The sequence below is a fragment of the Notolepis coatsorum genome (genome assembly GCF_963971535.1).
Source record: "Notolepis coatsorum genome assembly, chromosome: 10".
Classification (NCBI taxonomy): Eukaryota; Metazoa; Chordata; class Actinopteri; order Aulopiformes; family Paralepididae; genus Notolepis; species Notolepis coatsorum.
This window is the reverse complement of record NC_140174.1, coordinates 124,890,140-124,906,930: the sequence shown is the minus strand read 5'-3', so window position 1 is coordinate 124,906,930 and position 16,791 is coordinate 124,890,140. Positions and strand designations below refer to the sequence as shown.

Sequence of the window (16,791 nt, the reverse complement as noted above, 5' to 3'; positions counted from 1 at the left end):
ATAAAACTCTTTCCAAGACCCATAATCTCAAGTACCTTCCACAGGTATGACCACTCAAGTCTGTCAAACGCCTTCATGGCATCCAAAGACAGAACTGTGGACGGAGCTGTATTGTCTTTACTGTTATCGATTACATGCAACAGCCTCCTAAGATTATCTGCAGCCAGGCGCCCCGGGATAAAACCAGTTTGATCGCAGTGTACCAATACAGTCATAAATCTCTGCAGGCGACGGGCCAGCACCTTGGCAAACACTTTTAAATCGGCCCCGAGAAGACTCAAGGGTCTATAGCTACCACAATCATTGGGATCTTTGTTCTTCTTGAGAAGTAAAGAAATCAACGCCATATTGACATCTCTTGAGAACTCCCCTTGTTCGATAGCGTAATTGATCATATCAAGCATCAATGGACCCAGTTGGTCCCAGAAAGCTAAATACACTTCGGGTGGAATACCATCCCAGCCTGGTGCCTTACCCCTCTGCATTTCAGCAATCGTCTCCCTCAATTCCACAAGAGTGATCGGTTTCCCCAGTTCCTTGGCCTCTTCCTCAGAAATGTGGGGTATCTCAAGCCCGCCAATGAACGATTCAAATTTAGAGTCATCAAGATTAACCTCTGAGCTATATAACTGTGAGTAAAACTCTTTAAAAGTGTCATTGATCTTTTTCGAATCAGTAGTGACTGCACCCTGGCTCGTCTTGATCGAGGGGATATCCGAGAAATGATCATTCGAGCGTATTTTCATTGCCAATAGATGGCTAGGCCTGGAGCCGTGAAAGTAGTAATTTTGTCTTGTCCTATGTATCAAGAACTCAGACTGTTGTTTAAGTATGGAGTTTCTTTCTTTCTTGACTATCTTACGTTGTGTGTTTAGTCGTTCACTATAGTTAGTTTGCAAGGATGCGTATAGGTCCGCATATAATGTTTCCAGTCCTTCTAGCTTTTTTGACCGGGATTTTCGCAAATTGGAGGCGAAAAGTGTGACATGACCCCTGATAAATCCTTTCAATGCGTTCCACAGGACCCTAGGGTCTTCGACTGTGCCAACGTTGATCTGCAAGAATTCAGCTAGTTTACTCCTGAACTCAGAACAGAAATCATCATTCTTTAGCAAGGTTGAATTAAAACGCCATCTGGGAGCTCTCGCGGAGAGCCTGCCAAAGGTTGCCGTAAGGAAAATCCCCTTGTGGTCTGAGAGAGCCAAGGGAACCAATGAGACATCGAAACTATCAAACATATTAGGGGACGCGAATGCATAGTCTATTCGAGAGAAGGTTTTGTGTCTGGCTGACAGGTGAGAGTAATCCTTGAGGGTGGGATTGGATAAGCGCCATAGGTCTGCGAGCCCCGTGTCCTGGGCCCACATCCTGAGGGCCTTAGAGGACCGTTTTTGGTCGCTCGTTTCAGAGGACCCGGACCTATCCATCTCCGCATCCCAGCACGCATTAAAATCGCCACCCACAATGAGAGCGTATCCATTAAGTTCCAACATATTCTTCGTGATTGTATTATATAACGCTGAATCAAATGTGTTAGGAGCATACAATGCTATTATTGCCATCTTCCTATGAGAGAACTCAACTTTTGCTATAGTAATCCTTCCCTCCGTGTCCGACCACACGTCCAGGACTTTGATATCAAGGTTACGTCTTGTAACTATGACGACTCCTTTCGTCTTATCATCGGCTGAGGATGAAGAGATAACGTGATATTGTCGATTTGCCAGCCTTGACACATCACCTACCAATAAATGCGTCTCACTAAGGAGAGCAATGTCAATATTTCTTCTCTTCAATAACCAAAGGACACTGGCGCGCTTGTGTGGGGCGTTAAGACCTCCTGCGTTCCAAATTAAAATATTCAATTTAGCCATGGTCGAGTTTGTCTAAATGCGTAGAGAACATACCAGTGCAGCCAGGCTGAGTACAGAGGCGCTGATCCAGGCGGGCCCAGACGGTCAATCTCAGGAGTTCAGAGGAGGAACAATCACACACATATAAGACAACAGTACATAAAACACAGAACAATACCACCCCAGTTACAACCCCCCCTCCTTCTACTCTAAACTCTAACCCACCCGTCCTATTATTAATACTCCTATACCCACTCTCCAATCCCCTCCCTATGCCCCATCCACTAAGGATGGTCATCTTCCTCTCATTACCCACTGGAGTCATGGATCCAATAAGACGTTCTCCACTCCGACCCCCCTCTAGATAAACCCCTAATTAAACCCCCACTAGTCCAATAAACACAAATTAAAATTAAAATTAAATTCAATAAAGATATCGGTCGAAAAGCACCGTGAGCCTTGGCCCTAACATGAGGCAACTATAATGGAAGAAATAGCCATTATTATATAATAACTCAACATCAACCCTGTAACCATCCTCTTCCGAGTCTGTATCAATGTCGCAACGTTATAGCATAAATGGATAAAGGACAATTCAAAACAAAATCAGAGCATATCAGCAGTTAGTCTAAGGTAGGATCGGATCACAGTTAAATTGCTCATTCAGATGCCATTAAAACAGCGACAAGAGGAAAAGGAAAAAGAGGGTTATGGCTAAAGTGCAAGCAAAGCTAAACCTGACCCAGCCTGTTATCACATATTTCATGTATATTCGGTCGAGAGCCAACGTGAGCCTTGGCCCTAACATGACAACTATAATGGAAAATTAGCCATTATTATATAATTACTCAACATCAACCCTGTAACCATCTACCTCGGAGTCTGCATATTAATGTTGCAACGTTATAGCATAAATTGATAAAGGAAAATTCAAAACAAAATTAAGGCATATCAGCAGTTAGTCTAAGGTAGAATCGGATCACATTTAAATCGCGCATACAGATGACATAAAAACAGCGACAATAAGAAGAAAAGGAAAAGAGGGTTATGGCCAGAGTGCAAGCAAAGCTATACCCGACCCAACCTGTTATCATATATTGTATATGCATATTCAACCGACCTTCTACTATTGGATCCCAAAGCTCAAAACATCCTGGATATAAAAATAAAAGCATACAAGAAGTTAGTTAAGGACCCGATCACCCTTGAATTGTGCAAACCAATGTCACTTTGAACAGCAACAGCAACCAAAATACGTAAACATTAACGGGTCTCGAATGTCACGGCGCAGACGATAGACACAGCCCGCTAGCCAGCCCGAGGCCAGCGCGTAAGCTAGTGATGAATCCGGCTAGCACGCGAGAATCTGTCATGTACATTGTTCAGTTAGCTTGTTAGCCTCCATAGAGCTCGGATGGGCAGCTGGTAGTTAGCCTGTCTGGGCCTGATAACAAGCAATTGTGTGTAGTCCGCCCTAACAATGTATTTAGGTCCACAACGCCACTCACCCGACAAAGCTATCAAGCCACCGTCTCGGCCAACCCCCCGAGATATTCCTCCGCTTTGGCCAACGACCAAAATTAGCGACGGTCATCGCCCTTACATAGCACAGACAATCTTGCGGGGGCGAATAGCGTAGGCCTCAAGCCCAGTTTCCATAGCTTGGCCATGACCAGTTTGTATTCGCCCCTCTGTGCCTGAACCTCCGGCGTGAAGTCCTCGAAAATGGCCACTTTGTGATTGTCGAGACCCAGATCCCCCCTTCTGGCCCGGGCCGACCGCATGATGAGTTCTCTCTGTTTTAGCCTGTTTAGCTTGACAATGATGGGCCTCGGCTCCTTGCCCACACCAGGACTGGTCTTGCCCGCTCTGTAGGCCGACTCACACAAGGGCGGATCGGGAAGGACGTCCTTCCCCAGTATCCTCTGCAGCAGCTCCGGCATGTTCTCCGAGAGACGTCCTCCCTCACTGCCCTCCGGTACACCAACAATCCTGATGTTGTATCGTCTCTCCCTGGACTGCAGTTCCACAATTACCGACTGTAGTTTGCCGACGTCAGCCTGCGTAGCCAGCAGGGAGCTCTCTAGACCGGCCACCCTCTCGCCTTGTTGAGAGGCCTCAACCGTTAGCGAAGCTAGTTCGCTAGCGTTAGCTGCGGCGGCAGCGTGTAGTGACTCCATCTTTTCTTTCAACGGACCTACCGCCAGCCTGATTTCCTCCGACATTGCCCGATGGAAGGAATCAAAAAGTTCCGCCTGCGCTTTCATTTGAGCATCAGCGAAGCGTACCTCAAAGTCCGCATGGAGTTTGGTCACGACCGAGAGAATATCACTTATCTCAGGCGAAAGCGAGGACGGGCCCGGTGCCATTTTGTCGGCTGAAGCGTTGTTGGCTCTGGTTCCCGGCTTCGACATACCACGAAAAGTCGAAAAAAGGTCGATGAAGGTAGTAGATGCTCGACCACTCAACAAAAAGATCAATAAGAAATACAAATAAAATAAAGACTAGTGGGGTGACAGTGTTTTCCGTACGATAATAGGGAGCTCCCGTGAAACACGTCTCACCCCATGAACGCCTGGCTCCGCCCCCCCCCCAATGAACACCTGTTATAACCACTGCTTGATACGTGGTACCGGCACAGCAGGTAGACCGCGCAGCCCTCCTTCAGTTCACCCTCTTGACACTTGGGCTCCGCACACGGCGGGCGATTTTAGCCAAGCGACCGACTTTTTTTGCGAGCCGACCGACAGAATTGTATCGCCTCCTTTGTTATGAATGAGACAACGCACACGGCAGGAGATTTTGAAGCGACGATCGCGCAGCTATTTCTGTCGCCTGGCTAAAAATCGCCTCGATCCTATTTTTTGAGGCGACACAGAAAGGACAATGAGGAAATAACATGACTTCTACTGGTGTATCAGTTGTACACCGGTGCCTAGTAAACGTATTGTAGTGATCAGTCATGCAGTAATGTCAGGAAGAATGAGGAGAGGTTGTATTCGCATATGGTGGTTTAATTCCAGCTCAATATGGGTTTTACAGGTTAATACTTCCCTCGTAATGCACAACACAGCTACCTGCTAATACGCTCGCTTCACAACAACCTAACGTCCGGTCCGTCCTCCTATATCTCCCTCCGGGGGGAAACAAGTAACCACACCCCCCAGCTACACAGAGCGACACATTATTATACCTGTGAACGGTCGGCTCTGGTGTGGGGGGCCAGGCGATTGTCGTTGAGCGACAGACAATCGCATCGCCAGGCGACGTCGGTCGCCCGCCGTGTGCAGACTAGGAAGTATGCTCAGAGAAAGGTTACAACAGATATTGAAAGCTAATGAATTTCAGATTTTAGCAGAAGTTTTTACTGCATAGAAAAAAGATTTTAATAGTTAAATCATAAAGCACGCTTACAGGGTTCACAAGGGCTTATCTGGTACGTTATGTGTCTTAATAAGCCCATGCCGGACTTTTGACATACATTACCTTAGATTTTTATTTTACATTAATGTTTTGTATAAAACATAATTTTTCAAATGAGACTTTAACCTTCTATTTTGTCTATATTTTTGTTTGCTTATGTGGGGTATTATATGTATAAAAGAAAAAACTAGGTATAACTAAATAATAGATAAATAAAGACCATTATTAACCAGTCCATTTTACAATAATCAACATCATAATCAACTCCAGCCATCCCATCTACCACGATGTCATCAAAAGGACATTAATTAAAGCTCCATTTGCTTGTGACTTGTTTCTTGCAATGTTTAAACATGGGCTTCGTCAGGCAAACCTGACAGCAAAGACACGGGACAAAAGGCCGAGGAACAAAATACACACGTAAAGTCAACACACGTAAAGTCAACACAGTACAGTCATAATTCTAAATGACTAAATGTACAAAAACACAACACCCAGAGCCAGAGTGGGTAATTCATGATAATTTAACGACTAAATAATACACAAGTTTGACCCGTAGAGGGGAAAAAAAGTATCTAGAACTACACGCAATATAAAAAGTAATTTCCATGCATGTTGCGCACAAACAAAAAGAATGAGGGATGAATTGATTGATTGAAAATTGTATTACTGGGTAGTACAATACAGTACAGCTCAATACACACAATTGTTAAGGGGATGCAGTCAGACCAGAGAAAGACTTTCGTCTTGTTTACATCAGGGTCCCCCCATTTTCAATTAATCATAATGAATACATCATCTTACCCTCAGAGCGATCAGCCATTTAGAAGAATGTGAATCCTTGTTGCAGTGTCCTCTCCATCTGAAGAACAGGTGAATCAACAATCATGCAACAAAATAAAGTCAACGAATGATGAGTGATTTATACTGTATGTGTCGGCAGACCAGTGGCCAAGCCAAGGCAGACACGGGAGGCGGAAAAAAGACCTGCACACCGACACTGCACACATACAGTAAACGGTAACCACACGTAGCCGTCGTTATGCCGGTTATGGATGCGGATTTAGCGCAGAGGGAGTAAATTAGTCCTCGGATGCGTTCTTTGATCGTGAGCGCGTTGTTGTGTCCTGCTGTATCTCGAAGAAATGAACGGTCCCGGTGTCGAGTGGACGTCACGTCTCTTCTACCGGCTGCAGCATCGACGCCGGAGGAGAGCTGCCGTTAATCGCGCCGCGCGGCTGTAATTGGCTCTTTGATTCTCTTTGCACTTCCGCGTTACATGGAGCCCGTGAGGGGGAGGAGGGTAGGGGGGGGGCGTCCATCCCTTCTATAAAACAGACAGCAGGTGGATTTAAGTTTAATAATAATAATAATAATAATAATAATAATAATAATAATAATAATAATAATAATAATAATAATAATAATAATAATAATAATAATACATCTGTTTTATATAGCGCTTTTCCAGATGCTCAAAGACGCTTGGTTTAGGTTTACTTTATTTGTTCAAGGGGGACAGGCTGCGTACATTATTAAAACATTTAAAAACGTAAATGCACCCAATTTGAGCCAAGGCTAATTTCCATTGGCAGACAGTCCCCCTGCCAGAAGGTACAGGCTAAAATCCTGTGTAAAAAAGAGTTAGCAATACAAACAGAATAAAAGCTAGATAAATAACATTAGAATAAAAACACAAACAAAAGCACATATAGTAGAACATACGATAGGGATACAGTGATACAATACAGTCATGGACACAAGGACAGAGCACATCATGACATATTAGAAGACCCAGGCATAGACAAACTCACCACACACACACACACACACACACACACACACACACACACACACACACACACACACACACACACACACACACACACACACACACACACACACACACACACACACACACACACACAGGAGGGGAGTACTGTAACGGCCCTTGGACATTCAGCACACTCTAAAGAACCACAAGAGAGACGGGTACAATGATTGAAAAGTGAGGTTAATTGAAGTATGACCGTTTTACTTTTTAACAGAGAATGCTCCTGATTCAAGTGTTTAGCTCAAAAAGTGTAGACAACAAGGTGAACTACTAAGAGAGAGACGGATACAATACAGTGAAGAAAGAGAGGTGGCGTTGATTTAAGTGCGGCTGCTTTACTATACCAGATAATGATCCCTCCCTGCTTCGAGGTCAGTATTTGGCACTGAAGTGAGAGAACAGATCGTCTCACTCCAGATGGGATTAAATGATGAATCACTAATCTCGTTTTTGAGTGAGTGAGTGAGTGAGTGAGTGAGTGAGTGAGTGAGTGAGTGAGTGAGTGAGTGAGTGAGTGAGTGAGTGAGTGAGTGAGTGAGTGAGTGAGTGAGTGAGTGAGTGAGTGAGTGAGTGATTCGGTGAGTGAGTGAGTGAGTGAGTGAGTGAGTGAGTGACAGAGTGAGTGACAGAGTGAGTGAGTGAGTGAGTGAGTGAGTGAGTGAGTGAGTGAGTGAGTGAGTGAGTGAGTGAGTGAGTGAGTGATTCGGTGAGTGATTCGGTGAGTGAGTGAGTGAGTGAGTGAGTGAGTGAGTGAGTGAGTGAGTGAGTGAGTGAGTGAGTGAGTGAGTGAGTGAGTGAGTGAGTGAGTGAGTGTATGTGTGTATGGGTATATGTGGGCAGGCCTGTTTATAATCTCTGAAGAGGTCCTTCTGTATCCCATAGATTTTTAAATGAAGGGCTTCATCCATTATATATATATATATATATATATATATATATATATATATATATATATATATATATATATATATATATATATATATATATATATATATAGAGAGAGAGAGAGAGATATTTCATTTTAGAATAATTATTATTAATCATACAAATTAGCCTACACTATTCATCACTGATTAAAAAATCTTAAAACTGCATTCTCAAAACTTGTCTCCTGTATATATCTATCTAGGTCGTCCTCGGACGGGCCCTCCATCGGTGCTTCCAGTCATCCCGATCCTCCATGCATCTGGCTAGCTCGCCGGTGCATTCTGTTCCCGCATCTCTCCTGAGTACGTCCACGTAGGTTAATGTGGGACGTCCTCGTGATCGATGCCCGTGTTGGTTCCCACAGCACAAGTTTGCTGGTTGGCAGCTCATGGTGTCTCTGGCAGTGACCTGCCAGCCTCATTCTCCTGACTGCCACTTTATCGCTCACCTTTAGCACCCCCCCATACAAGTTTGCATTAGTGACATGCTCATCCCTGTTGATGTTGAGCACCACACGCATCATTCTGGTGTAGCACCCATCCAAGGACTTCTGCAGGGTGGGCTTCAAGGTCCAGCATTCACTGCCATACAAAAGGACAGACTCAACTGTTGCATGAAAGAAGTTGAGCTTGATTTGACGGGGGAGGTTGGATTTCCACACACTGGTCATGCCGTTCAGAGCCCTCCACGCAAGCGCCTTCCTCACTTTAAGGTCTTGCTCGGACGAGTTGACCCACGAGCCCAGGTATTTGAAATCACCGACTTCCTTTAGAGCAGTGCCTCCTGTTGTCCTTAGAGGTGGATGATCCGGGAGGATGTTATACAATATGACCTCGGTGTAGCGACTATCCTGATGTCCTGTAGACGCTCCGTTGGGTGCGGGGATGCCTCGTCTTTGATGCGCAATTTAGAAAATACACATTGTCGAGTCTGTGTCACCTGCCGTTGGGTGAAGTTCCCATTTAATTCAAGTATTTAGCATAATACAAGTGATGAGTCAAACAATAATTACTTCATAATGCTGTTACTAATATTTAAACCGAGCGAGGGTACGTGCGTGTGTTCATGCGGTAAAAACCGTGAGATCTCTCCATCACCCATACCTAGATACCTTGATTGACATAGCCTACACCTGTGCCTTTATTCAAAACCTATGCGCTCAGTGCTGCCACCCAGTGCTCCGTGCTGCCACCTAGTGATGAACTTAACAAACTACAAACTAAGCACCAAAACCATCAAATAGCTCCTACACACCGGCCCCAAATGTGAAGGTGGAAAACAATTACATTAAAGAAGAAAAAAGGAGCTATAACAAGTGTTCTTGGTTCTTCTCTGAGCCAGAGGTTACCAGCACGTAACTCAACGTTGGGTCGTGACCTTTACCGCCAGACCTTCCACTGCTTCTTGAAGCAGAAAGAGCTTGGATATGGGCCGCTCCAACTGCCCTGTCTTGGTCTTCAACCGTACTGCCCGTACAAGCCCTTTGCCCATCGCTGTGAGAATGTCTGGGGTATGGGGTCATCCCAAGACATGTTCCTTCGACACATTTCTTGCAACAACAGTTTTGGTAGCAAGGTGAATGGTGACGAGAACCCCAACTGGTCACTGGGACTGACGATTGGAAAAATTCCACGTCTGGTGTGTGCTCGCTTTTCCACTCTCAGTCTTTCCTTCTTTGGGTGGCACACCCAGTGATGAGGGCGATACCACACACTGCCATTTTTGTAGTCCGGCTGGACTTGAGGCACAATTTCTCCGTAGCCACTGTCAATCGCATGAGTAAGAAAATCTGTGTACTCATTTTGGTAGCCCTTATTCCGTTCAAACTTTATTTTCAGACTCTGAAGGTGCTGTTCCACAATGCACCTGTTGTTTGGCATGGTGATGCCATCCATTTTAAAAGGCAAGTCCATGCAATAATGTCCTTCCTGCATGCAAATAGACTTCTCCAAGATCTCCATAAAACTTGGGTCCTCTCTTGACATCTCCTGCTGCTCCTCCAGTGACTTCTCGTTTAACTCTTGGTTGTACTGAGAGACCAACAGCTCCTCCAGTTTGACAATGGATGTCCTATTGGCATATATGGTCGAGCAGCTTCTCTGACAACCATTATTACCCCTCAAAGGACCATTGACGACCCACCCCAATAGGGTCTTCACGGCATAAGGTCCATCACCTTGGCTGTTGATAATTTCCCAGGGTTCCATGAGTTTTGATGCATTAGCTCCAATCAAAAGTTCAACATCAGCGTCCAATTCTGGGATCCTGATACCCTTCAGATATTCCCATTTTTCAATATCTTGCTGAGTAGGGATGTTACTCTTTGAAACAGGGATTGTTTCATGTGTGAACGTTTCTGGGAGCTCCATAAAGTGGTTATTATCCAACTTGGACACTTCCAGTCCTGTAAGGATTTGGCTTTCAATTACCTTTTCTTGACCCATAGTGCGCATAAGAATGTTGGTCTTTGTACCCTGTAGATTCAGCTTCTTCATAAGATGGTTGGTACAGAAGGTTGCTGTACTTCCTGGGTCTAAGAAGGCGTAGGTCTGCAGCACTCCATTTCCTTTCTTGGATCTCAACTGTACTGGAACAATGGAAAGGGTACAGTCGTGGTCTCCGGCCCCAGTACAACCACATGCCTGAAGAGACACAAGTGCACTACTGACTGGTGTTTCTTGTGACTTGGTCAATTTGTCGTTGTTGTGGACATGCAGAATAGTCAGGTGTTTAAGATTGCATTCATCACAGGTCAGACGACTTCTGCATTCCTTACTCATGTGGCCAGACTTCAAGCATCCAAAACAAATTCCTTTTCCTCTCAGAAAATCAATTTTCTCCCGTTGAGAAATCGTATTCAGTTTAAAACACTTAGAAAATGGATGTGACTCTTCACAATAGAGGCAGGCCTCTGAGGACAACTCCTTAGTTACGGTAGGCTGCTTTGGCATCATGTGCACTGTGGGCACAGTTTCAGCTTGGTTGGTTGCGATGGTTATTGCAAAACTGCTTCCTTTAATGCTGCTCCTGGGTAGCGGCGCGCTCTTATCTACAGGCTTTAATGTGATGCTTGGTCGTGCATCTGAAATGTCACCAAAAATGGGATGAGACAATATTTTGACTTGTTTCTCCAAAAAGTTTACCATCTCTGGGAAGGTGGCCCTGTAGCCTTGCCGTTCTTGTATCTCACAAGCTGTAGACCTCCATCTTTCCCGCAGCTTGTATGGCCATTTCATCATAACATTCCTCATGTTTGATGGAACGTTCATCTCCTCCATGTACTGTATCTCTGTTATAGCGTTGCAGCACCCTCTTAGGAACAGCGTGAACTCCTGCAGCGCCTCTACATCCTCTGCTTTAACAACAGGCCAGCGAAAGGCTTTTTCCATGTAGGCTGTTGCTATCCTGTGCTCATTACCAAAGTGTTCTTTCAAAAGACCTTTTGCTCTTTGATATCCTTGTTGTGGTGGCATGTGTAAGCAGCTTCGCACCAGCTCTCTGGGCTTCCCCCTGGTGTACTGCTCCAGAAAATACAAACAGTCTTGATAACTGCATGTTACCTCTTCAACACAATGTTCAAATGTCCTAACAAAGGAAATGAAGTGCAATGGATCACCATCAAATACGGTTATATCTCTTTTTGGTAAAGTAGATAACATTTGCTGTTGAATGAGCAATGTGGTGAGTTCATTCTGCCTTTGCATGATTCCACAAATGGCATCCTGGTCCACTGTATTTTGCACTGCGTTCTGTGTAGACTGTCGTTCCTGTGCAGCTACTGACCTACAAGGTGCAGCAGTGGAGGCCGTGAAAGCGTTTTGAGACTGATGCTTTAGAGTAGTGGTGAGAGACGTCCCAGTGTTTGGTTGCCACTGTGGCATGAGAGTAGTATCCTTTGCTTGTGGAATTCCATGATGTTGTACTTTCTCCTGAAAGTGTGTGTGCATATTCACCTTTGGTCGCACATCATATGTGGAAAAGATAGGTGGCGCTCTTGAGCCTTGATCCGAAATCAGGGTGTTCTCCTTCGGCACAAATGCAGTTGCCTGTAAGTTGAATTGAGGTCTCAGCTCTTTACTAGATTTGCTCAGGTAGGAATTCATTCCATCTGAAGGGGCCTTTCCTCCAACAGCACTGCCTTCCAGCACAGAAAGTCTTGCAGTAACAACAGCCATTTGTGTATCAAGCTCCAGTTGCTCCTTAACTTTTCTGAGTGTCTCTTGTTCCTGTCTGAGTTTCTCCTCTTGTGCCTCTATTTCATGTTTCCTTTGCAGAGCAGCGGTTTGCTCCATTAAAGCCGCTTTCTCTGCCATGGCATTTAAACGTGCAGATGCAGTACTAGAACCTGATGCTCTACTGGCATTGCTTCTTCTGCTTGACCTTTTACTAGACACATTAGACTCACTGTCTCCAGCTTTAATTTCCTCATGCAAATCAGATTTAATTTTTTCCAATTCAGCATTATCATCATTGACCTGAAAAATCCCATTTTCGCTCAACCATGTTGACACTTCATTTACAAATGTATCATTTGTTTCCTTTGTTGCATAAAACCATTCGTCCTGCTTTCTCTGCGTATCCTCAGTTGTAGGATACTCAGTCATCAATGTATTATGTGCCTCAGAGGCAACTTGACATAGAGCTTTGAACTGTTTTAGATTTTGGTGCACAAGATTTACATTGTCGTTGGAAACTAGAAGAGTGATGATTTCCCTTTTCAATTTCCTTGCTTGTGTACAATATGCATTTCTGTCCGTTTGGAGCCTTTCAATCAAAATTGATAATCCCTTTAAAGAAGGCTTTCTTATTCTTGGCTCACAAATATTTTGCCCTTGGCTGGGCTCCACAATATCATGACGTAAATTCATTTTTGATAATAAGTACTGTTCCTTTAAGAGACTGGAGTCTCTCTCGTGAAAAAAAGTCAATACAATAACAACAAAACTTTCAATGCTGCTGCTCCATTAGCAAGCAACCCAGTGCGATACACTAACCAGTCCTCCTTTGGTGTGCTATCTCGGGATGATGATCTTTATCCAGAAGCAGCATTCCAAGCCAGGTTCCAAAATCCTCCATTGTCCAAGTAAGATCAGGTTTTTACTTGTGTAGCGACTATCCTGATGTCCTGTAGACGCTCCGTTGGGTGCGGGATGCCTCGTCTTTGACGCGCAATTTAGAAAATACACATTGTCGAGTCTGTGTCACCTGCCGTTGGGTGAAGTTCCCATTTAATTCAAGTATTTAGCATAATACAAGTGATGAGTCAAACAATAATTACTTCATAATGCTGTTACTAATATTTAAACCGAGCGAGGGTACGTGCGTGTGTTCATGCGGTAAAAACCGTGAGATCTCTCCGTCACCCAACCTAGATACCTTGATTGACATAGCCTACACCTGTGCCTTTATTCAAAACCTATGCGCTCCGTGCTGCCACCCAGTGCTCCGTGCTGCCACCCAGTGATGAACTTAACAAACTACAAACTAAGCACAAAAACCATCAAATAGCTCCTACACTCGGTTTTCTTGGCATTTAGCCTAAGGCCAACCTTGGAGTTCCTGTGCCTGCTCCACGTGGTCAGAGAGCAGGCTGATGTCGTCCGCGTAGTCAAGGTCTGTTAGGACTATGGCGGGGTGTCGTCTCGATCTCCTTGGGGTTATTGTGAGACCAAGTTCCTGCTCCCGTCCATTCATGGCCTTCCTGAGCGCATAGTCGAGGACTATGACGAAAAGGAAGGGGGCAAGGGTGTCCCCTTGCATCACCCCAGCCAGGATGTCAAATTCTTCACTGTTGCCGTCTGGGGTTACCACCTTGGCCCTTGTACCCGTGTGCATGGTCCCTATGGCCCGGAGTAGATTGGGAGGGACTCCGTAGGCCTTGAGTATCCTCATCATCACGGCTCTGTGTATCGAGTCAAAAGCCTTTTTGAAGTCGATAAAGCACAGTACCGCTGTCAGGTTGTTCTTCTTCACCTCCTCGATGATTCTTCTCAAGGCCAAGATCTGGGCCACAGTGGTCCTCTTCTCTCGGAAACCATTTTGGTTCTCCCTGAGGTGGGGGTCGATGGCATTCCGTATCCGGTTTAGTATCATGCGATGGTACATCTTTGCAATGACACATGTCAGACTTATGCCACAGTAGTTGTCTGGCTTCGAGAGATCTCCGGACTTAGGCACTGGGATGATGTTAGAGAGAGACCACATATCAGGCTGGTTGTTTTTCATCAGGGCATGGTTGCAGAACTCCAGGATGATGTTGTCAAGGTCACAGTTCTTATAGACCTCTGGGGGAATGCCGTCCGGCCCAGAACTTTTTCCCTGCTTCAGTGTGGATTTCACTTTGGCAAACTCCCTGGCTGTGAAGGGACCATCGTCAATAGTGAGATTTGTGAGGACGACAGGTATCGTCTCCTCAGCTTCATCTACTGTCAATATATTATGTTATATAATTACAGGTAAGAAGGGTATATAAATGTTTTGACCCCCTTATTATTATAATTTTTTATAGGCCTTGAGAACAGAGCAAGTCAAAGATTTGACCCCACAGAGCTCCACAAGGACATGCCGCCCTTAGGTCATTTTACTGTATGTCTTGTTAAATTACATTGTGCGTACACATTTAGTAGTAGCTATTAGAGGTAATTTGACTGTATGTCTTGTTAAATTACATGTGCGTACACATTAAGTAGTACTGTAGCTATTCACACGATGGCTTGTGGTGCCTGGTTCAGACTGATTACATTAGATTTTCCAGCCGAGTTAAGCTCTAAGTAAAAAGAGCCTCACTGTCTAATGCTTTTTCTACGCCCAGTCTGCGTCAGAAGCTTACGTGGCTTGTTTTTAGCCTCTGTGGGTCTGGGTCACAGACTGTCTGGGACGGCCCTCCTGCTCACCCCATCACCCTCTGTGGATCACAGACTGTCCTGCTCACCCCACCACCCTCTGTGGGTCACAGACCCTCCTGCTCACCCCACCACCCTCTGTGGGTCACAGACCCTCCTGCTCACCCCACCACCCTCTGTGGGTCACAGACCCTCCTGCTCACCCCACCACCCTCTGTGGGTCACAGACCGTCCTGCTCACCCCACCACCCTCTGTGGGTCACAGAATGTCCTGCTCACCCCACCACCCTCTGTGGGTCACAAAATGTCCTGCTCACCCCATCACCCTCTGTTGGTCACAGACCCTCCTGCTCACCCCACCACCCTCTGTGGGTCACAGACTGTCCAGCTCACCCCATGATGGCCTGGGGGAAGAAGCTTAGTCTCTCTGTTCTTGCTGCGTATATGCGGAGGCGCTTGCCCGACCGCAGCAGCTTGAACAGGCTGTTGTTGGGGTGGTGAGGGTCTTTCATTATTCTGCAGGCTCTGGATTTGCACCTCCTGTTATATAAGTCCTGAGGGTAGTAGTGTTAGTAGCTTCTGTCTGGTTATGTACTGAGGGTAGTAGGGTTAGTAGCTTGTCTGATTGTGTAGGTACTGAGGGTAGTAGGGTTAGTAGCTTCTGTCTGAGTGTGTAGGTACTGAGGGTAGTAGGGTTAGTAGCTTCTGTCTGAGTGTGTAGGTACTGAGGGTAGTAGGGTTAGTAGCTTCTGTCTGATTGTGTAGGTACTGAGGGTAGTAGGGTTAGTAGCTTCTGTCTGATTGTGTAGGTACTGAGGGTAGTAGGGTTAGTAGCTTCTGTCTGATTGTGTAGGTACTGAGGGTAGTAGGGTTAGTAGCTTCTGTCTGAGTGTGTAGGTACTGAGGGTAGTAGGGTTAGTAGCTTCTGTCTGATTGTGTAGGTACTGAGGGTAGTAGGGTTAGTAGCTTCTGTCTGAGTGTGTAGGTACTAAGGGTAGTAGGGTTAGTAGCTTCTGTCTGAGTGTGTAGGTACTGAGGGATTTAAGACAAGGCCAGTCTATTTACCCAACATGCACCTGGGTGAGTGTGTATGTACCCAGCATGCACCTGGGTGAGTGTGTATGTACCCAGCATACACCTGGGTGAGTGTGTATGTGTACCCAGCATGCACCTGGGTGAGTGTGTATGTGTACCCAGCATGCACCTGGGTGAGTGTGCTTGGGGTAATCCTTACTTCATGTAGAGCTCCAGTCCCCATCTACAGTATGAGTCATGCGTGGTGAAGTGGTTTGTCTTTCATCTGTGGACCAAAACAAGCAATAAGACAGACAATTCATCACAGCCCAAACATTCTCACATAGAATAAGGAGCCCAAGGGCCAGAGGATAGCACTCCTCTCAGCCAAAGCTCATCCCACATGTATTTTGTATTAATTGTTTTTACTATTAAACCTACTTTGATCAGAAGATCTGTCTACGATATAATGGACGAGTCTGGTTTCCACCATATAGACTAATCTACATTAGTGGCATAATACCCAAAACCACTGTCAGAAAAGAAATTATACAACAACATCTTAACACAGATTTAGTAAGATGCACTGGTGGGGCTTCAAAATCAAAGTGATTCTCTTCTGCGAGCGCTCGGTATCCTGACGGCCTTCAAACAGCCTCCTTCCTTCCTGCCCCTGTCTTTGATGAATATCTAAGCATTGATCTCTGGGAGGCTAAAAGGACTTCCAAAGATCCGTCCAAAGTCCGCTTTCCAGCACAAAGCAACACGACCTCCAGATATTAGCCTTTTATGTGAGAGCGTAAGGTAACAAAGGAAAAAGCATGTGGGATATAAACACATAGCCCACAAGACAGTATGTACTATCATACGCATGTACTGTCACAGAAATGTAGAGATC

The 16,791-nt window shown here is 45.3% G+C and overlaps 1 protein-coding gene across 1 annotated transcript in view; it reads right to left on the bottom strand.

Annotated features, from left to right (window-relative positions):
- Window positions 1-16,791, bottom strand: part of nim1ka (NIM1 serine/threonine protein kinase a) — a gene marked incomplete at both ends in the record, with an annotated part of 113,555 nt that overhangs the window by 33,257 nt on the left and 63,507 nt on the right. The window contains 2 exons of the mRNA XM_084323174.1: window positions 3,741-4,258; window positions 13,987-14,389. Of these exons, the coding sequence (XP_084179300.1) occupies window positions 3,741-4,258; window positions 13,987-14,389 (921 nt within the window). The remainder of the gene's footprint in view (window positions 1-3,740; window positions 4,259-13,986; window positions 14,390-16,791) is intronic.